Genomic DNA, 21,786 nt, shown 5'->3' with positions numbered 1-21,786 from the left:
AGGTAGCATATCTGTTGAGGATTCATTTTAAAGCTGAAGGTCCACGGTGGAAAAAATATTAAATCCCTTCTTCATCCTGCACTTTGTTTCAATCATCTTACTTGTTTATTATAAAAAAAATATCCTAAAATTACTAAAGAAATGTGTTTTTGTGAGTGTCACTGATATTATATTGTTTATTTCCTTCCACCATGCTTCAAGACTTCCAGAAGACTCACCTGGTTGGGAATTTGGGACTGTAATATCGCCAGTGTTAACAGACAACACTCTAATAAATCCCTTCTTCATCCTGCACTTTGTTTCAATCATCTTACTTGTTTATTATAAAAAAAAATATCCTAAAATTACTAAAGAAATGTGTTTTTGTGAGTGTCACTGATATTATATTGTTTAAAGTTTCACTTGAATTTTATCGACCAGTTTACCCACTCTTATAAAAAATTATGATAAAAATAACACAAATACCAATTACAGTATCTGCAACGGTACTAGAGAACAGTGTGTAACATGCCACTGCTTAAGTTCAAAACCGAAAAGTAGTTAATTTGTATATCCTCTAAATCAGTGTAGTGGGGTCTTGTCTAAATAGACAAAAAATTCCACGTAAGACAATATCATCTTCCACAATGACGGCAACGTCGATCATCTCCCTTCCGCGTAAATTATGCTACAGCCACAGCGGCGTGAAAATAGAACCAACCATCAGTTGTGACGGATTTTATTATTCTATAAACTATACAGCCCGATGTGTCGTTATTATATAATTGTAATATCCCATTCCATACCAAGTTAAAAGTGCACTCATACAAACTTTTCTCCAGCCATCAAAACTCTTGACTGACTGCACACTCTGGGCTGGTGTTGTTAGTTGAATTTTTGGGTGTATCTATATCTTTGGAATGTCAACCGGTTTTTTGTAAGGAGACTGTCCAAACCCCGGCCGCCATTAATGAACTGATACCGCCATGTAATCTAATGGGACGTCTGGCACTAAACAACACTACTAACTTGTGATGTTGCCAATTCTACAAGGTCGTGGCCTGGAGTTAAAGTTAGCCGTGGTCCAACCCCTGGGGCCCATTTCATAATAAACTACAAGTTACAACTTGTAACTTGTAATTTCCATTAGATTTGCATTGGGCGATCAGCTGATTTACTAATAATATTAGTTTGTACTTTATTATGAAATGGGCCCTGGTCTTATTATTATCTAGCGTCACCTTTTTGTTACAAACTAATGATAGCCCCAAGACAAAATTTTGTAATGACGTATGCGTATGGAAACTAGTTTTCAATCGAACCAGCTACCTTCATCCTTCCTTGAAGGCGAACACTACAACCACTCGGCTAGCCAAAAAATTAGACAAATATGGAAAGTATATTGAGATACAGACTTGTGTAGGTTTAATCAATGCCTAAATGGTCTTGACTCTCAAATGTTTGAGTTTCATGGTTGCGTCTGCTGCGATTGCCATATTGCATTGCAGCTGCACAGTCAGCTGTCAACGTCAACCAGTCATTGTTTACATCAATTTATTATGCGTGATGCTTCAATTCAATGCAATCGCAATGGTAGGCATGCATGAACTTCTGTACAATGAATTGCCTACAAAATTACAACAATATTGCGTTTAAAGTGTGATTGTTTGATCGTGAAGTAATATATTTCATTTTGTGTGCAATTTAAAGATTGTAGGGTGCAAAATAGTTGGTTAATTAACATGTTTTCTTAGACCACTGAGAGTCAACATTGATTCTAACCTTTTTGGCAAGTCATGTAAGTACTGTTTGTATGTCTATTAGTTTAGTCTAAAGTTTTCTCAGTCTTAGGCTAAGCCTGAACAAAAATATGTATTATCCAAGCCACCCGATGCTTGTAGAAATATCCCCTGTATGTTTAATGATTTAAAGCCACGTTTGCATGGATTTTTTTTTCAAAATGACAATTCATAAGTTATTGCGTTTCAACACAGGCCTAGCCCTAAGTTATTTGAACAAATCCTCTTGGGTACACTTTCAAATCTGTTGGCAGAAACAACCGAATGAAAATATCGATCGATATACCCTATTGATTATTCTATATAACGTTTAGTTAGTTAGGTAAGGTTAACCTAACCTAACCAAACGATATATCGAATTAAACAATTGAATAATCAATATTACTCATTCGGTTATTTGTGCCAACGGCAAATATTTACCGTATTTACACTGGGATATGATGTAATTTGTATATGTCTACTTACAGTATTTTTAACGCTGAATCCAAAAATGCAATCAGTTTTGGTCGGAGAGATTCCTAAGTGGCGGTAGCTGCCGTAAAACGAAGGTTAGGATTACGAATCTAACAAGGATAATTGAGCGGTACTGAAGGTAATGGTAATATGGCGTGGTCTGGACGGGTCCGTACTGAGTGAAGAGTGAGGACTGAGGACTGAGTGAGAAGAGCAAACAACTGTTTATACTTGATCTAATGCGGAATGAAATCAAATCAATTCGTTTTGAAACCAAATGATCAGTTCTTATTTAGGCATGTGAGGAAGGTAGGTCGGGTTTTATGCGGATTCGTGACTGTATTAAGTGTTTTGAAGTGAGGTTAGATTAGGAAGGTAAAGGTTAGGTTATAATGAACCGACTCATTAATTTATGCAACTTCCAGACTGTTTTTGCACAATTAAATAGTGGGTGAAACACAATGAAATAACGATATCAAAAATGCGCAAGCATTTTTGATATTGTTATTTCATTGTGTTTCACCCACTATTTCAATTGTGCAAAAACAGTCTGGAAGTTGCATAAATTAACGAGTCGGTTCATTATAACCTAACCTTTAACTTACCTAATCTAACCTCACTTCAAAGGACTTAATATAGTCACGAATCCGCATAAAGTCCGACCTATCTTCCTCACATGCCTTTTCTGACATAAACTGCGATTTAAACATTAATATTAAGGTTGGGTTAGGTTAGATTAGATTAGATTGTGTAACATCATTTATTAGTTGCTGAAACATTAAATTATGCACTGTGGCACGTTTTCACTTTTAGACACAATGGGATTATGTACTATGGGATTATGCACTATGGCACGTTCATTACCAGACGTTGAGGCCATAGTCAATGGTTGAGGATTGGAATGAGGACGATGATCATGTCGGCAGTGGCCTAGCTTCTATTACTGATATTTTACATGAATAAATTCTATTTTGTTTTATAATTTATGTTCATGTGATTAATATTTTATGTATGGTAGTTGATTTATTGTATTTTATAAACATCACCAAAGTCCATTTTCTTTTTAAAATCTAGTTAATGCATATTGTAACTCTGATTTTGCTGTCATGGCGTCATGTGTGGTTTTGTCTGTTTAGTATAGAATGTAAACAACTGACAGCTGTTTCCACTCCACAAACCTTCCACCCCTTTTAGTGTTAGTCTCCACTAGAACTTGGACTCGTCCATACCACAAATATGGTAATATATCAACAAAACCGAAGCTTAATATTAATTATATAACTGTGCGGCCACTTAGGAATCCCTCCGACCAAAACTGATTGCATTTTTGGATTCAGCGTTAAAAATACTGTAAGTATTCATATCAAAATTACATCAAATCCCAGTGTAAATAGGGTAAATAATTACCGTGCCAACAGATATGGAAGTGTACCCTTCCCTACCCATCCTCTTAGAAAATGTAGATCCCTCTCAAAGAATACCTCAATGTTTTTTCCTAGTATCTGCCTAGGCTTAGTTTTGAAAATATGAATATAGGCCTAGGCCTAACTAGCCTACTTACATAGAATAGGCTACATATTGTACTTTTACGTTCTAAGTTATCTAATGTGGCTGAGTAAGTTTTAGCATTTGCCAAGGAAATAAAGCAGTTGCCTTATCTTATCTCCACACAGTAACTTATACCTACTCCGAACTAACCAAAGTGGTTGGGACCGAGACTATACCTCGGTTAACAAGAATCTCGGATAAAACATAGGACAGAATTTTAAGTTAAAGCCTAACCGGTACTTAGATTTACATCACCACATTGCTTGGAAGTCAACAAATATAAAACGATTGAATGGGCAAATTAAAAAATGCTACCTATCATTAATACTGTGCGAAACCAACAATCTACTTATGTACAGTATTAACAAACTTACACTCAAACTAAAAATAGCCTACTTGACACAATCATGTCAGGACATCAAAGACAAAAACTGACAAAAGGCGATGTGAGCCGGTATATGTCTTAATGCCTAAGGTGAAATGCACTGCTATTGTTTACAATTTACAGACCGAGTCATGCCAACGGTTAGCGGCCCATCTAGAACTGAGTGGAGTTAACTTATTCGTTAAAATAATTAACTTATTCGTTAGTAATGTGTGTAGGCTAACAATTATTTCAAGTGTGATTAAATAACCAATTACAAACTAATTGCTATTTTATTCACATAATTATTGTTTTCTGTCTGAAAATAAAAATATATATTGACGCCTAAAAACACCTTGAATATAAGGCTCAAATAACCGGGGCTCAGGTGATTGATAAGTTTATGGTAGGCCTACTGTAAAGATTAGACAATAAAAATATCTATTTTAACCTAATATTTATAAAGATCATGAAATTAAGATAAATCAAAAAGGGTGAAAATGATTAATAATAAAATAATTAGCGGCGCTGCGTAGCGGTCACACAAGCGGCACTCGTAAGTCAGCACCAAAGGGTTAAGGCAAACAGATTGTGGCCCAGAATCTTGGATCAAAGAAAACCATTTTATTCATTACGTATCATTTATATATTAAATCTTAAAGATATTTAAGTTATTGTTTTCCACTACAGTAATCAATTAGGCTCCTACTATTCATTTAGAAAGAAACGGTTTAATTATTAGTAGGCCTATACATAACGAATATTCAACAAAAAATTCAGGTTTCTTCAAAAGGGAAGCTGATATTCCATTTTTTCAAATTTCTAGAATCTTGGTTCCATAAAGCCATGGATCTTAACCATTTTTGTTAAGATTAAGGTTTCTATGATCATATTTACTAATAATTTTTAGAAATTAGTCTTATTAACAGGTAATTTTCAACGTTTTATTTGTTACAGGTAAAGTGATTCAAAGATTTTCTATATTCCCTCTAAAGCACCAATGGACATGACATCGTTAGAGGTGGGCTGAATAAATCCAACACTTCTGTGAATATTAGGTCATTATGTTTTCCTTTATAAAAAGTTTTTTGGCCAGACACAAAAAGAAGTTATTTGTTCTTGGTATGTTCGCTGGAGGTGCTGTTTTGGGTACAAGATATGCTCAGCGAAGATTTATCGAGTGGCAAGAGAAAGAGACTAAAGAATTCTTGGAACGTACAAGAAAACAGCATTATTTTGAGAGTTCAGAGAAAACCTGTAATCAAACGATAATTTTCTTGTCTTCTACTTTGAGAGAAAATATCGTAAACCATGTAAACTGTGAAGCAGTTATACAACAACTGCGAGAAGGACCATCGAATAAGTTAGATTTGTGGCAAGAACTGAAAATACTTGTGTTCACCAAAGTGTGTCTACTTGTTTACTCTGGTACTCTGTTGGTGATCGCTCTTCGTATCCAGCTGAATGTTATCGGTGGATTTATCTACTCCAAGTCAACAGCGCCTGGGAGTGATCCTACATTTACAAGTGATCTGCAAGAAAAATATCTGTCGCAGTGTCACTACTTTCTGGAGGAAGGTATGAAGGAACTGTGTCCGTTGGTGAAAGAGAAAGTGAATTGTGTGCTTCAAGATATAACTCTGAAGCAGAATATGACGCTACAACACATTGAAAACATGTTTTGGGCAATTCAATCTGCTGTCAATGATGACCCCCGAGGACCATTGAATCGCATGCCGGAGTTACTGTACGGGAGTGGATTCGAGCAAGGCGATACGTTCATCAAAGGCATGATGCTTGATACAATCGAGTTGCTTAACAGACCTGAAGTAAAAGAACTTGCATCTTCTTGCATCAGTAGAGGGTTTTCCCATTTAGTTGATAGAGTATCTGAATTTTTCTTGCCAGATGATAAGAATCCCCTTTCTCAAGTTCCTAGCACAACCAATACAACAAATGGCCTGGTTAAATTTGCTCACCCTAACAATTTTTCTAGGCCTTTTGCAAAAATCATTCCCATTATTAATGGTTACGGTAATAGTAATAGAACTGATGGTTCAGAATCGTGGGTATCACCTTTCCTTTACATGGAAGGTGTTAAAACATTTGGGGCGAATATATTTGAATCGTACAGTTACTCCTCTCAATAGTTCCCTTCAAACAGACGTTGAAATGTATCTTTAAAGTTGGAGGCTAAAATAAAATAGGCCTTAACACATTATAACATTTTCTGAACTCGTGTTGGCACTGAACAAGTGTGACTATATTTTTTGCATTTTATGTTTGTAAATATCACATGAATAATAAATTCCTTCAAAAGGAAGTAAATGAAATATTAAAAACCCAGAACTAATGCCAAATACTTATTATCAATCGGTGAAATTAGTTTAATACGACATGCAATATGAGTATTAAATGGAACCCGTATAATTATTTCTCTTATAACAGTATACTGAACATAATATGTTGGTAATTTTTAGATTTTACTTTAATTTGTGGTCTTGGGTCTATTTGTTGTATAGTATTTATCACTTATTATTTGGTTTTAAATGTAAAAAACCGTTATGTTAGTGGATAACACTGTTCGCTAATACATTTCTATTAAAATTTACATGTATGATTGTCAGTATTAAGATCCTATACAAACAAAGGTTTTAAAGGTTTGAGGATCATTTTAGTATTAGCATTTTTACTATATAACTGGGATTTGTATATTTGTAAATCTGTTTTTACTGATTTTTAAAGGTGATGTTGTTTCAGTAAAATTGGTATAATTGCATTGTTTACTAGATATTTTATTACCACCTTCAAAACAAGATACAATAAAATATAAATATATTTTTTTATCATACCCCTTATTTCTTTGAACCCCTTGGGGTTACGAATGGATTCAATTAATAATACCCCCGCCGCAGCAAACCTGCAGACTAAGCAAATTTCCATTTGCCTGATTTGATTTTCAATAAATTCTATTCAAACAACATTAGGTTTAACGAGTACCTAGGTTTGCTGCCTACAGGGTAATAAAGTGTGTTTTTTAGTAAAATATTGATAGCTTAGTATAAAATAAATAGATTGGCCAAGTTTGATCCAAATATATGCATAAACAAACAAACAAACTACAACAGTTTACTTATTCTCCATAAGAATAAAATGGGATTTACAAATGTCCGCTCAACATTACAATGTCTTATTTATTGTTTACATATTGTTCTTTGTTTATTGCCTAAGATTGTCATGGTCGTATCTTCAAAGACGGGTGGCGGATATATCCGCTGCATTTATACTCATCCGCAGATGGGTAGCAGATATATCCGCATAGTTAAAAACGAGTATAAAATTATTTTGACAGCATGAAGTGTTCCATTGTGTTGATTTTATGTATACTTGTATAACAAAACACAAATAAGGAAAATTAATTTTAATTTTTCCTGTCCTATGCAAATATTACATTGATAATCCATAATATATTCTCAATTGTAAAAAGAATATCTATTATTCACCGTCATTATTACAAATTATGATGCATAATGGTTGTTCCATAATCCCATTTTACTTTTATTCACTTCACTAAGACAAAAACGTTCTTTGATTTACATATTCCGAGCAAAATATGAATGCAGAAGTAAGTGTGGAATGGAGTCTATGATGTGTGTGTTTTTTACTGACTGGGATCAGTCATTGTTTAGCCAGGGTAATTAATTATTGAGAATCAAAGATATCTGGGTCTAGTTTTTAAGTATCAAAACCTCAATGATTTCCCCAAAATCAACTCGGCTGTTGCTACTTGCCTAAATCAGGTTTTCAGACGGTTAGGCGAGTCCTATAACAACTCAGCTTTCTTCAATTAAACATTCTACAAATTATGGTCAAGATAAGGTTCTTAAATTGAGGTTCGAGAGTACAATGAGTCTAGTGGTTATGTTTGCTAGTGATAAGGCAAATTTGTTAACTACTGGGCCCTGTTTCATAAAACTACTAGTCTAGTATTTACTAGTCCATGGACTAGTAATACTAGTGTATTTTACAAGTCTACGTTTCAAAAACCTACTAGTGTAAAATACTAGTTACTAGTGTAGGGACTAGTATTACTAGTGGTTTTTACTAGTGTATAGCAATGTGTTTCATAAAGTTTTACTCTTGTAAATTACACTAGTAATTACTTGCTATTTTCTACCAACCTCTCTTCACCCGTATTATTTGAAGTAGACTAGTATTTTTGAAAAGAGATTTTATTTCATTACTCACATCATTCAAGTGAGAAATTGGCTCACGTTTGCAATTTAAAATAAAAATAGATCTGTGAGTGCTAAAATGATAATTATTAGATATAAATTACAATCAATAGATGTGGCGTAGTACAAAATGAGAGAAATAGAATTTTGTAATGTCTATACAATCGCCCTATTAGAATAAATTATAATTATAAGTTATCAATTTTAGTCTAATTTTACACTTGAGTTAAATTTCATGGTTATATCAACTATTTAGCCATCACAGAGAAATTATTTTTAAGCTTTGAGAGAAACCATATTAAAACCGCATACCGTATTGCATACAAAGATGTAACAAATGTATCTAACATTGCAACATTAATCAGATTATTTTACACCCATGGCTCTCGGTTTTATTTAAAGACATTTTAATAGGAAATAATAGTAAGACAATTTTAAAGAGGAGTTTCATTGTGTTTATTTATTGAGGTGCTTGTTATTTACTTCCCTAAACAGCTGAAACCCTGTGATATACTAACAATTTTGTAGGCCTATATTTGATTTTGGGCGTTGAACTGAACTGCTTATCATAAAAACATTACTTTTAATTCATTTTGGTATTTGGAATTTGTTATTCAAAGTAATAAAAAAATTTGATGTTGATTAGAGCTGTTGCTTTAATGTAAAAACATGGTAAAGTTTAATTAATGGAATTAAAAGTATAGTGAGTGGCATAGATTTGAACCAGGGACCCGCCACATGTCTAGCGAGAACTCTAACTCTGAGCTATGCCCTGCCCTAGCGACTACGCAATGTTTTACTATACTTGAAAACCTACTCCATTGCTTGTAACGTTGCGATTATTTGTTACATCAAGAAACGTTTAGGCTTATTATTCATGGTTTGTAGACTCAAAATAAGAATATTACCAAATGGTGTTTAACCCAAATATCCTTATGCATTCGAATAATTGAAAACATAGGTAAGGGTACTTGAACAATAAACAAAATGTCCTTAGATGATTTAATTACATTCAAAATTTGAGCCTTCTTTTCTTTACTCATAGCAAGCTTAATTTTATATGTCAGAATAAAACAAAAACTATACAAATCACAGCGAATGCGGCAGCAACAGATCAACTTCCACCCTGTTGAGCGCCGCAACTAGGCCTACAACCGGCTACTACAATCACCGTGTTGATTGCAGCGACGCGACGCCGCGCCGCGCCGGCGGGCTCATTGATGAACATAAATAATAGCGGTTTGATAAATAATGTGTGATTGTTTTAATTATGTGTCTATATAGTTATTAATTAAAAGAAAACACTGCGTTTCTACAACTATTTACTTTTTGTATCAAATGAAAACAAAATTAAAACCCTTTATAAAGGGTTTGAAAACCCGTGATTGAGGTTAGAAATTTGTTTTGAAAATTTACCTTGTAAAGTTGATCACGTGACTAGTAGTTTTGGTCACGTGACTAGTAAAATACACTAGTATTTACTAGCGGTATAAAAACGTTTATGAAACACAAATTAGTAGGACAGGTAAATACGGGACTAGTATTTACTAGACTAGTAATTACTAGACTAGTATCTTTATGAAACAGGGCCCTGATGTCCTATTGCAGTTTAGCCAACGAATATGAAACACAAATTGTAAAATTTACCCTAAAAAAGAGCAAAAGACTCAGAAGTTAAAAACTAGATTTTACTGTAGATTGACAAGTGTATCAAGTCAACATTGTTAGTTGTGCTACCTTGTTTGTCCATACTTAATTTAGCGGATCAACTTGGAATTCATCGTCAAATTGGTTGGTCTGAAGTCTAAAGCCTTGTAATGAAGGAATAGCTTTCTCACACATTAAAGTCTTGTAGTGAAGAAATAGCTTTTTCACACAAGTATTGAGAAACTACCAACACTTTTAAGGAACTCCGGTTTCTTCAATTTTTTTATTAATATACTAGGTATTGCGCCCACACTTTCTCGATGTTAACCATTTTAGGCTTGGCAGGACTCATTTTATTCTATTTAATTTTTAGCCACCTCTCTTAAATATACAATCTGTCTCATAAAACAGTTTTTTAATAAATTGACGATATTTTGGAAATCAATGAAACACCTGTTTGAGAATACGTTTTAGACACTGATATTTTAATATCTCTTGTTATGATAAGGGAAATATCAAATAGTATCAATGTAAATTAATAATTCACTGAAAATCACAATATTATCTTTGTGCTTTACGAACTATTTAAACAATAAAAAAGTGTATAAAACAGAAGAAGTATGAATACTGTACATTTTACATTCATTCAAATTATAGATTGTACAAGAAATCAAATAAAATGTAAAGTAAAAATAAATTAGTTTTCCGTTTTAAATTAAGTTATGATTTAACAAAGTACAAATTAATTAGTTGCCAGAGATTGAATCTCCTTTCTTTGATTTGATTGGAACTATTTGTAACTGGTAGACTGGCGGTCCATTGAAGATTTAGGCCTTGATGTTCGGTAATCACGGGTTTCGTTCCTGAAGTGACCGTCCAACTGATCTCAGCTCCGATGTTTTTCGTTGTTTTTTGTAGATTTCAGCCATTCTACAAACTCATCCAGCATTACAGGCCCTGAAACCAAAAATATTTATCTCTGTAACCATAAGGCGCAGAATAACAATTTAGCTCTTTTTTAGTCATCGAAAATTGCCAGGGAAATTGATGTGTTCAGGTTCTGGGACTTATTGATATATTTGTTAAATGTTAAATTTTTTTTTCAAAATTGTTACCTACCTATTTGATTAATCTTTTATGTTGGCTTATTGTATTATCAAAGACTATTATTAGACTAATGATGTTTGCTATACAATTTAGCAATTGTAAAAACAAAGAATACTATTATTAAAAAATTACATCGTCAAAGCTACTCCCTATAGGGCATTTCACTAATAATTAAGAACAACGATACTCACATGCTCCATCCACGTCGTAATTGGACAGGTCGTTGGAAATGGTGCGGGAAAACTCTAGGATGTTGCACCACTGGTCTTTGTTGATCACTTTGTACTTCGAATGTTCTAAAAACTTGCTAAATTGATAAAAAAGACTCCACTGTTTGCCTAGAAGAAGTTGAAGCATTGCTTTGGCCGTCTCCATGTCCATACTTCGCTGATCCTTATCCTGTGAAACACATTTGTTATTATATTCAGTAGGTCAAATTTTAAGGGAAAGCCAAGTGACTGGTTAAAGAGTTTTTAAAGGAAAATTAATTTAGCGAACATGAAAAAATCCTACACTTTACTTGGAAAAAATATCAATAAGGTATTATGTAACATTTTATTGTATATGTTCACTTCCTGGACACTTAAAATTTCTCAGGTAAGCTAAGTAACTGAGGTTTGTCTAAAAAAACTTGTTCTATTGAGTAAGTGGATTTTAAGGATTGAATGCAAGGTATTGCTGTATTGTATTGCAAACAAATTTTGGTGAAAAAAATGTAAAGGACTTTTCGTCACACTAATTTGTGGACTTTCCAAGCATGAATTTAGTCAGGGCATGAATTTAGTTTGGAAGTTAGCTGTTTGTCGCCTGCTTAACCAAATGAGGTTTCATTATGTAGGCTACTACTGTGCAGTAATTAATTTTTACCAGTAACCAACTGATATTTGGCAATGAGTGGTTATAAACCATGAAAACATCTCTTGAGGTTGTGAGTAGTGATTGGTAGTTGCATTAGTCGGTGGGAATGTATAACAAATTTGTTATGGTTAGGTTAAATTAGAGTGGTATGGCAAAAAATATTGTATGTATTTACCGTACTCGTATGGTAAACAGTAAACACCTATATTCTAAACTAGTAACGTGATATGGCCTACTATCACTTAATGCAAGCACCAAATTGAGAACATAAGATAATGATACATTTTTCTTTACTGGATTGCTACCAATTGGAGATACTTTTGACACCAACTTGAAAATTTGAGCATGCATCACTATTTTATCATTTCATTTTTATTTATTAAAAAACGTAAAATTTAGTTTTTCAAAGATATATTGTCACTTGCTATAGTACAAATAAAAAATATTGCATGACATTAATAAAAATATATATAAAAACTTGTTATACTTACACGTGCGAAATCATAAGCGTATCTATAAATACTTTTAAATGTTGTTTGATCATTTAAAAGAGATCTAAGATAATCTATCCTATTCTTGATTTTTTGAATAGAATCACATCTGAAACAAGAAAAGTAGTTTCACTACAAATGCATGGACAAGAACAAATAACTGTGCATAATAAATTGTGAGAAAACTTAAATATGTGTCAAAACCAAAAGTTAAATATCTGACAATTATCCAGATTAATCTTCAATCATAATCATATTCCTTTTTTTCGTAATTTTTTTTAAACAGTTTAAAAGTGGTTGACAGAAGAGAGTGTTAGGAATCAAAATAAATGGTATTCAAAGTTCAAAGGTATAAATAAAATTATCCTTCTGTCTTTACATTGCTTGACATGTTAACAATGATGGTCTTTTGTTAAAATGTTTTTACCTCAAGGAGGCCAAACCTAGCCTCTCATCAATATTTTGCATTTCTCTAATATTAAAAGGACAGTGTCACTGTTCCTAATTCATGTTTCAATAGCTACGTTCTCAACGTTGATGTTGTGCAGATAAAAGATTCCAATTGTACTAAAATGTGCTAACTCTGCATTGATCCCAGGTACTTGAACTGATAAAAACCACAAAGAAGTAAGGTACAGAGGAAATTTGCTTATGGGACGACCGTGCTCTAGTACCGTATGTTGTGCGTATAACGCAAGGGCAATATGCTTGTGACGAGCAAGGAAGAGCACAAGCGGCGAGCACTGTGCGGTCCTATTTTATCCTATCTGTTATCCTATGTCATCCTATCTTATAGTGCACAGGGTCTTCTTCTGGTGTGAGCATTGTAGTACATAATGGCCAGAGGGGGTTAGGAGAAGCGATTGTTGGAATTTACCCTATACACAAGCGACTAAGCACTACTTAAGTGTGCCATTGAATGTTTCCTCTGTACCTTACTTCTTGGTGGAAACCCCCTATAACTTGACTAATGAAATGTGCTGATGAACCAAAACAATAAACTATCCTAAACCTATATCATCCTTTTTGAACTGAGTTAAGGGAGAACTCCAATGAGTTAAGGAAGAACTAAGATGTTTCATGCAGTTAACAATACTTACTGCATTTCTGATAGTCCTTTGAGCCATTCTGATAGAGTGAAAAATCCCATTTGTCGGGCATTCATTTTCCAAGCTAGAACTAACATCACAACATTCTCAGGTTCCACACCAATGTCCTCACAAAACTTCTCCATTCCCTCTGGTCCTGAAACAGAATAGCAATAGTGATTCAACAGTATATTGCTTGACAGCTTCATGGCTTCAACAGTAAAGCATAGACAACTCAACATATAAAGAATCGATCAAAGCATTGAATATAGGCCTAATAACTGTGGGCCTGACCCAATGTGGGTGTTAACTGTTAAATGAAATAAAAACTAAGCCTCTTACATGCAGTAAAACCTCACTAACTTGACAATTTGAATTTGTGCACTCAGAAGTTGTTGATTTTGGGGGTTCAAGTTAAAGTTTCACCTTTTCAAGTAAAAGTAATAAAGTAAAGTTATTCAGAATATTAAATTTGCTTGGGTTTTAATAAATGAATACTAACAGACTTTCAATAGGATAATTGAAACTAAACATTCTGAAAATTTACTCTTAAGTCTAATGGACTAGACATGTGCCCTGTCGGCTGTTGAGTGTCGAGTTAGTGGTGTTTAACTTTATAGTAGGCTACATATTGAAAAACCGTAGATTCATAAATCTAAGAAAACCCCCTTAACTTAAGCTTACAGTAAACAAAAAATAAAATCTAGATTACAAAGTAAATGATTCTTGAAAACATGAGACGGTTATTTTAAAAAAGTCAACTTGAAAATCAGACAAAATCTTAGGCCAATAAGTTTGCTAAGGATTTTTTTATGAATTGATGTTACATTAGGCCTACTTGTCTAGGATAGATATGAAAAATCTAGAAAAATTGAAATTAGCTCTAAAAAAAATTGAATGATGAGTTTGCATGACTTATTGTTTGCAAATCATAGGCTAAAATGTGATTGGTTAAAAACAAATTAGAAAAACAAGGCCTATCGGCTAAAATGAAATGAAACCATACACAATTCTCAAGCATATTAGAAATCAACAAAACACAATTAAAAATTAAGGATTGAAATCTAAACAATTGGAAATAAAAATTTGACCAAGGTCAGTCTATTTTTACAAGAACGTTGATATTCATTCGATCTTACCCAATACTTCAGGCTCATTCGGTGATGTATACTCATTGAACCAAGTGATACATCTCTTTTGACTGAACGAGGAGGCATCGTCTGATTTTGAAAATCTTCGAGTACTGGAACAAAATTGATTTCAATCATTATTCATCATATTATTTTTGGAAACAGTAAATTGGAGATAATAAAGGATAAATAAACATAGTGAATGTGTTGTTTATTGGTGTAGGCCTAGTTAGATCTTGAAATTAAATAGGCTTACAATAGATTTACAATAGAAAAACAATTTAAATCCCCACCATCTGTTTACTTTAAGCCAATCACTTAACCACCTTTTCATTTCACAATTACTTTAATCACCACTTTATTTTACCTGAAGTCACACATGTAAAAATCATTGATCATTGAAATCACCGATTAACCAATTATGAAGAATTTACTAAGCTTACCTCAAATCCTCCATACAATGACACAGAGAATTGGTAAACAATGTTAATGGGTGAGAACAGTGAGACTAAACCTCTGCCCACAGGTTCAATTCTATTTTGGTCCGTATAACTTGTGTGTGCCAGCCCCCTCCCCCTTAAACTATCTCTGTCTCATTTCCTCACTATTTCACACCTTAATCACGAGTGAGTTTAAAATTAAATTGATCATTAGTGACATCAATCATGATGACAGAGAAATGTTTTTTTGGTCCGTGTAAAGTTAAAAGAAATGCAAATTTATTTCATACTGTAACCTACTTACATATGTTTTTTGTGGGAAAAAGTTTAATTGGAAATATTTAGGGTTAGATTTAATAACATTATTTAATGCTAAAATGGGTTTTAGATTTTTTAGGGTGTGTTAATTATTATTAAACATAGTGATTGTTTGGTTGGCAAATAGGATACAAGAGATTCATTTTTTAATTAACTATTTCAACTACTACATATAATAATTATTTATGTTTTAACAGTAAAAACTAAAATTGGAAAAAAACCTGGCAAAACAGCTTACTACAGTTTTTAGTTAGCTAAACCATAGATAAAACATACTCCCTTAGTAGATTTGTCATCCTTATGGAACAGCTGAAGCCAATTTTATTGTTAGTTCTGTACGTCCAACTGTAGAGGTTGTGTTTTTTTACAATTTGTTTCTTGTTATTTCAGCCGTTTAAAACGTCATTTAACCAAATAAAACAATATAATCATAAACAATAACTGGTCTCGTACATAAATAACCAAATAGTAAAGCACAAATCATGAAAATAACCCTAAAATAATAGAAACAAAATTTCGTCTACCCCAGCGATCATTGTGGACGTACATGAACTAGACACAAAAAACAAACTTCAAAATTTACAACGGGATGAGGAGTCTACTTGTGTTGCTTAGTCTATGGCTAAACTTAACTGAATAGATTCTTTTATAAAAAATTTATTTTTACTCTTAAATAGTCAAAAATGATAATAATTTTACGTTAAAATATGAACTGGTACCAAAATTGATAGCAAAACATACCAATACATAAGGTACTATTTGTTAAATACTTTGTATTTTGTCTGGATTAGAAATAGGCTATATTAAATATGAATCAACAATGAATTGTTTGGCTAAATATTATTTTCAACTTTTTAATTTTTCAAGAGTTTTACCTAGAGGCTTGAACAGCTTTACCTTAAAGAGCTTGTTGATTGAGGGTAAAAATGTATAGGCCCACTTAAAGGTAATCGCTAAAACTTAGCCAAACTGTTCTGATAAAAGTAAACAAGGAATATTAAAATAGTCGGCATTTGTTTAATTTGACAAACGGTGGTGAGAATTGCCATAGTACGAAGTTGCAAGACTCAATTCAATTAGCCTGCAGTACAGATGTGGAGATAGGCAATGTCACCTGTTTTATAGCATTGATATTATATTATGTTAAAGTTAGGCCTATGTGACAATAAAGATTTTTTATTTACAGAACAGTTTAAATATTTACACAACAATTACAGAAAACAATGGTAATGAAGTAAATGGTTGGAAAGATTGGTGCAAAAAGTTACCTTTTAATGATTGACAAACACTTTTCATAATGTGATCAAGCATCGGACAAAATAAAAACAGCTCAAGAAGTAAAAAAGCAACACTTGGGATGAAATGAGGAAGAGAAGTAAAGTTAGAGAAAAGAAAGTCCATTTATTCAATTATAACTTATTAAAATATTAACCCATTGAAGACTTGGTATTGAGTTCAATAGCCTTTGGAATCCAAAAAAAAATTGCCAATTTCCATTGTTTCAGTAAAAAAAAAACATCAAAATTTGGCTTTTTAACTAATATTTGTTATTAAAGGATATTTTTTCATAAATAGGTAATTTGTCAGTGTTGTAAAAAACCATGGGTGGGGACATTCCATAATGGTTCAATTTCGGGTGATTTGCAGATTAAACGTAAAAAATTTAACAAAGAGTACCATCAAAAGATCTGACTCAGAAGTCGATCAGTCCCTGATATATATTGAACAATCACAGTGGTACTTTAATATAGTCCACTGGCAAACTAGTCCCTGTTGCAACAACATACAACCAGCCAGCTGTAATAAGTGTACTTGGGGAGTCTGGTGGTCTCAATAATCATTAGGTAGGCCTATCTGTTCAAGGGTTTTTTGGTAAGATAGAAAAAAAAGACTTCACAATCATATCCTCTACTTGGAAAATATAGTATAACTTTCGAAACATCACATCTATTCTTCAAATAAATCAACCACCACCTGTCAGGGTTGCCACCTTAGGTTAGGGAAAAATCGGGACATGGCCCCCTCCCCCGGATTAACATAGGCTTAAATGCAGGCATAAGGAACCGAAATCGGGACTGTCCTGGCAGAATCGGGACGGGTGGCAACCCTGCCGCCTGTATATAATTGTAAAAGAATTTAAATTGAACAATATATATTTTGTTTCAAATACCATCTTTGATTCTCTAGCAGTTTCATCCTAGTTTATTATTTATTCAAAATACCCCCGCCGCAGCAAACCTGCCGACTAAGCGAATTTCCATTTGTCTGAATTGTTAAATATATTTTAATAACATTAGGTTTAACGAGTACCTAGGTTTGCTGCTACAAGGAAACTAATAAAGTGTGTTTTTGAGTAAAATATTGATAGCTTAGTACAAAATAAATAAATTTGCCAAGTTTGATCAAAATATATCCATAAACAAGCAAACTACAACATTTGACAATATTCTCCATAAGAATAACATGGGAATTTTAAATTTACAATTTTTTTAATTTTCTCCGTTACTAATAATCGAACAAAAATACTTTTATATACTAAATTATTTGTTTTTTTAAGCTCTTTAAAAAGGTCTAAAGAGAAATCGGGAAATTTTGTGTTTTGAGGGTCAAAAGTGAGAAAAACCAATTTTTACCCCATAAAACCCCCCAAAAAGCCCCATTCCCATGGTCCGATCGTGCTGGTTCGCGAACTCATTCAAGTTTATCCCGCTTTACACCTTTAAACCAAATTTCATCAAAATCGGACAAAAATTACTCAAGTTATCGCGTTCACGGACGTATATATATATATATATATATATATATATATATGTCTATATATATATATATATACATATATAAAAATTTGAACGAATGGTGTTTTTGGCCTCTGGGGACATCAAAATGAAAAAGTAAATCGGTCCAGGGTCTAGGTCTTACCGTGCCACCTACGGTAATAGCTACTTCCCTATAGGGAAATTCGCTAAAATGGTACACCCAGTAGGCCTAACAGCTTAACCGATCATATTGCACTTTTAATTTAACTCCTCTTTGCATTTTTATCAATTTAGACATCAACAAAGGTTATCAGAAATATCTCACTAAAAACTGTCAATTTTCAGGAATCATTACTGTAACTTATTATTCAAGCATTCAGCAAACAGTTTTCCCCCCAAATTTAGAGTGTCATATCATTGGTAAACTTAATGACAATTAGCATATAAGAAGTGTTAGTAAGAAGATCAACAAGGTGATTGAAGGAGGACAGTTAGCATATCTCTCACGGTCCCTTATACGGATCTTTGCGGGTAATTTAATTATACTGGCCTACACATCTTCCATCTAATCTTCCACTGCACAGGCTCTGTGTGATTGAAGTCCTCACAGGTTCTAAATAAATTGAATCCCCAAAACATAAACATTCATTTAAACCCCACCAGGGGGCAACTTTTGTGGCAACACACTTTTATAGGACATTAAATTGTATAGGTACCATAAAAGGGTGTGAATTTGAGAAGTGAATTGAGAGTAGGTCAAATAAAGTGGTTAATAAGTTAATTACCGGTAGGTACTTTAAAGCAGCTTATTTGATTTTTTTTCTTTACAGCTTGGAATCAAACCAGCAACCTTCAGATTGAAGGCAAATACTTTTACGCAGACTTTTGTACGATAGGACAATAGGTACTGTAAATAAAACCAAAGGTTAGTTTAGGCCTACCTTATTAAGTTAAATTTTAAAAATAGGGCCCAAAAAAACTCAAATGATAAACTAAAAAAAGGATAGGCCTAAAACACTTTATTACTTGAAGCCAAGCTAGAATAAAGGTTAAAAGCGTTCACAAAGAACTTAAGTTATTTATAGTACAAGGCTATCTAGATTAAACTAAGTTGAAAGTATTATAACACCCTATTTGGGTTCAACCAAATGGAAACAAAGTTTTGATGCTTAAGTTAACAGGAAGAGTATCAGGGTTGGGTTATTTCTGGAGTTTTGAAATATAGGCTAGGCCTAACCTGGAGGAAGTGTTGCGCTGCCGCTTGCTGCAGTGATGGTCTTCCTCATCTGGCCCCATGTCAGCTGTTGAACGACGTTTACCACGAGGCATCACAAACTAACCCGCTGATTACCCTATAAACACATCACTTATGTTTAACACTTACAAAAATTTAAAACTGCAAGGCAAACTAACTTATAATGAAATCAATTCCCTAGTTAAAGGGTACAGGTAAATTATTGCATACGTAGACAAGGCTGAGTTCTTGTAAAAATTAAGTTAAGACCTGTAAGTTAGGGTCCACTAAGACCTGAGCAACACTAGGCTAAGTTAGCCTGAGGACAAGTTAATGCACCATAACTTACTTACTTACTTACTTACTCCCTCGACGTCGTTGACCAGCTCTTGCTGGATAGACTGAGTCAAATAAAAATAGAATAATATATATATACATATTTACAAGTTTGGCGGCAGGTTAGACGCAAATTTTATAAAACTCATCTAGGGAGTACAAGGGTCTTGCCAGTAGCCACTCCCTCAGTTCGTTTTTGAAAACTGAGGCCTCAAGGTTTTTAAAGTACAGTGGCAGTCGGTTGTACATCCTAATTGCCAACATAGGAAAGCTGTCCTTTTTTTTTTGTTTAGTCTAGACAATTAGTCTAACAATTTAGTGCAACTGTAACTTAGGGTTTTTAAAGTAGTCCTAGCCTAGAGTGGCTTATACCTTATTATTAGTGAATTTAACAATTTGATCTATAGCCTATAGGCTAACAAAAACACCCACACATTACAGTCTTTAAAAATCCTCTTGTTGAAATAGGCCTAGGCCTATCAAAATGCAGCTAGCCTAAGTTTTGTGGTATAGGCCCTACCTACTATTTAAGTATTGAAGGGCTAATTTGTGACAGAAAAATAGCGTGGTCAGAAAACCACTCAATCTTGCCCTGGCCAAATAACAATAACTTAGGCTACTAGGTCTAAGTTATGCCTGGGATCTGAACCAAGCCCATTTTCCTAAAACTTGAGGGATAGGCCTAGGCCTGGATATTAATCGTAAAAAACTCACGAACTAATGAATTGTAATAAATAATGAAAGTGGTCAAACGTTGCTGTCCACTTCATTATTAATGTTAAAAATAATTTATTCAAAAACCTAGTCTGAAAATACGACGAAGAAGGGGATTGCTTCTAGTTTTAAGAGGCTTAAAAAGTAAGTATTTACCTGATAAGTTAAAGCACAGAGATATTTATTTCCGAATTAATTAAATTAGATCACAGAAATCCATCTAAAATGTCCCGGCAGTCCCAAGTATTAATTTACAAATCTTAAAACTAGTTAAATAGACATTTCAGAAGGTCCTAATTTAAGCATAAGCAATGGGATGCGAAATGAACTGTTTTTTGTTTGGTTATTTTTTTGTCTTTGGATTTGTACATGGAGATTGACTTTACGGTCAACGCCTTCTAAATACAAATATGAGATGCATTAATATACACACTATGTAATATGGTAATATATGGTAATATGTAATACCACCATGTTTTATCTATGGTAATACTAAAATGCCATTGACTTGGGAACATGTTTAGTTTATGGTTGAGCCATTATAGTACTTATAGTGGTTACCTAATAATAAAAAGGTTGCCAGAACGATCGTGAGAAAAGTGAGTGAGATGGTTTGTTTGTAACTAAACCCAGCGGTTCATGATCATTGCGGGCTTTTACAAAATTATCCTCAGTTAAAAAAGCTACACAGAACCTCTCACTCCATTCTATTCTACACTCATCCATCATCGCCCCATATTTGGGTTGAAATACGCACCTAGGTGGCCTCCCCATCTCAATGATTGATAACAATAGAAATAGACCATCTACATGTCAACCAATCTGACTTTTTGTGGCAGTCAATATTCTGTTAATGAGTCCCTCTTTGTTTCTACAACTAAAACTAGTGTATTTTATATCAAGGCGAAATCTTACAACAATTAAACAGGAGAAAACTAATTTTCCAATAATAGACTCACCTTCATCCCATCAATTTTAATCTGGCCTTTTTTGACCAATTTTTGAAAATGTAACCTTCTCAAAAAATAGTCACAACATTTTAAAATTCATTTATCACCACGTCACGACTTCAATCTTAAGAGGAAATTTGACACTATATCCTGCAGCCCAGCACTTTCCATGAAAATCTGCCACTGTCCACGAGCACCTTATTTCTTTTAAAAGTTAATTAAATGGTTAAATCAGTTTCAAGAACTATTTTAATTGAGTTATCTTTGTTTCATTATTGCATTTAAAATCAATTATAAGCATTCTATTTTTGCAAAACACGTTGATGTTTTTAATACACA

The 21,786-nt window shown here is 33.4% G+C and overlaps 2 protein-coding genes across 3 annotated transcripts; one reads left to right on the top strand and one right to left on the bottom strand.

Moving 5' to 3' along the window:
- Window positions 1–191: 191 nt before the first annotated feature.
- LOC128993065 (peroxisomal biogenesis factor 3-like) lies at window positions 192–7,237 on the top strand. The gene is made up of 2 exons (XM_054416821.1): window positions 192–221; window positions 5,202–7,237. The coding sequence occupies exons 1-2, from the start codon at window positions 192–194 to the stop codon at window positions 6,291–6,293; spliced, it is 1,122 nt and encodes a 373-aa protein (XP_054272796.1). The 3' UTR covers window positions 6,294–7,237.
- Window positions 7,238–10,489: 3,252 nt separating this feature from the next.
- LOC128992254 (DCN1-like protein 4) lies at window positions 10,490–20,800 on the bottom strand. Of its 2 annotated transcripts, XM_054415734.1 has the most exons (7): window positions 20,654–20,800; window positions 19,451–19,565; window positions 14,709–14,812; window positions 13,582–13,726; window positions 12,482–12,590; window positions 11,324–11,531; window positions 10,490–10,982 (listed from the first exon to the last, which is right to left on the bottom strand). In XM_054415734.1, the coding sequence occupies exons 2-7, from the start codon at window positions 19,540–19,542 to the stop codon at window positions 10,912–10,914; spliced, it is 729 nt and encodes a 242-aa protein (XP_054271709.1). In that variant the 5' UTR covers window positions 19,543–19,565; window positions 20,654–20,800; the 3' UTR covers window positions 10,490–10,911. The 2 variants fall into 2 exon arrangements, with proteins under 2 accessions (XP_054271709.1, XP_054271710.1); XM_054415735.1 differs by lacking the exons at window positions 19,451–19,565; window positions 20,654–20,800 and adding an exon at window positions 15,143–15,256.
- Window positions 20,801–21,786: the final 986 nt, after the last annotated feature.

This window comes from Macrosteles quadrilineatus, unplaced genomic scaffold, assembly GCF_028750875.1.
Source record: "Macrosteles quadrilineatus isolate MER2022 unplaced genomic scaffold, UCM_ALF_1.0 Scaffold_4__1_contigs__length_99947679, whole genome shotgun sequence".
Lineage (NCBI taxonomy): Eukaryota > Metazoa > Arthropoda > Insecta > Hemiptera > Cicadellidae > Macrosteles > Macrosteles quadrilineatus.
This window is presented reverse-complemented; position numbering and strand designations above follow the sequence as displayed.

Excerpts from the sequence above, each read along its gene's own strand:
- LOC128993065 (XM_054416821.1), top strand. The coding sequence starts at position 192 with ATGCTTCAAGACTTCCAGAAGACTCACCTG. Across the intron at positions 222-5,201 it reads ACTTCCAGAAGACTCACCTG|GTCATTATGTTTTCCTTTAT; the intron begins GTTGGGAATTTG and ends TGTGAATATTAG.
- LOC128992254 (XM_054415734.1), bottom strand. The coding sequence starts at position 19,542 with ATGCCTCGTGGTAAACGTCGTTCAACAGCTGACATGGGGCCAGATGAG. Across the intron at positions 12,591-13,581 it reads AAAGGACTATCAGAAATGCA|ATGTGATTCTATTCAAAAAA; the intron begins GTAAGTATTGTT and ends TTCTTGTTTCAG. Across the intron at positions 11,532-12,481 it reads ACGCTTATGATTTCGCACGT|GATAAGGATCAGCGAAGTAT; the intron begins GTAAGTATAACA and ends TGTGTTTCACAG.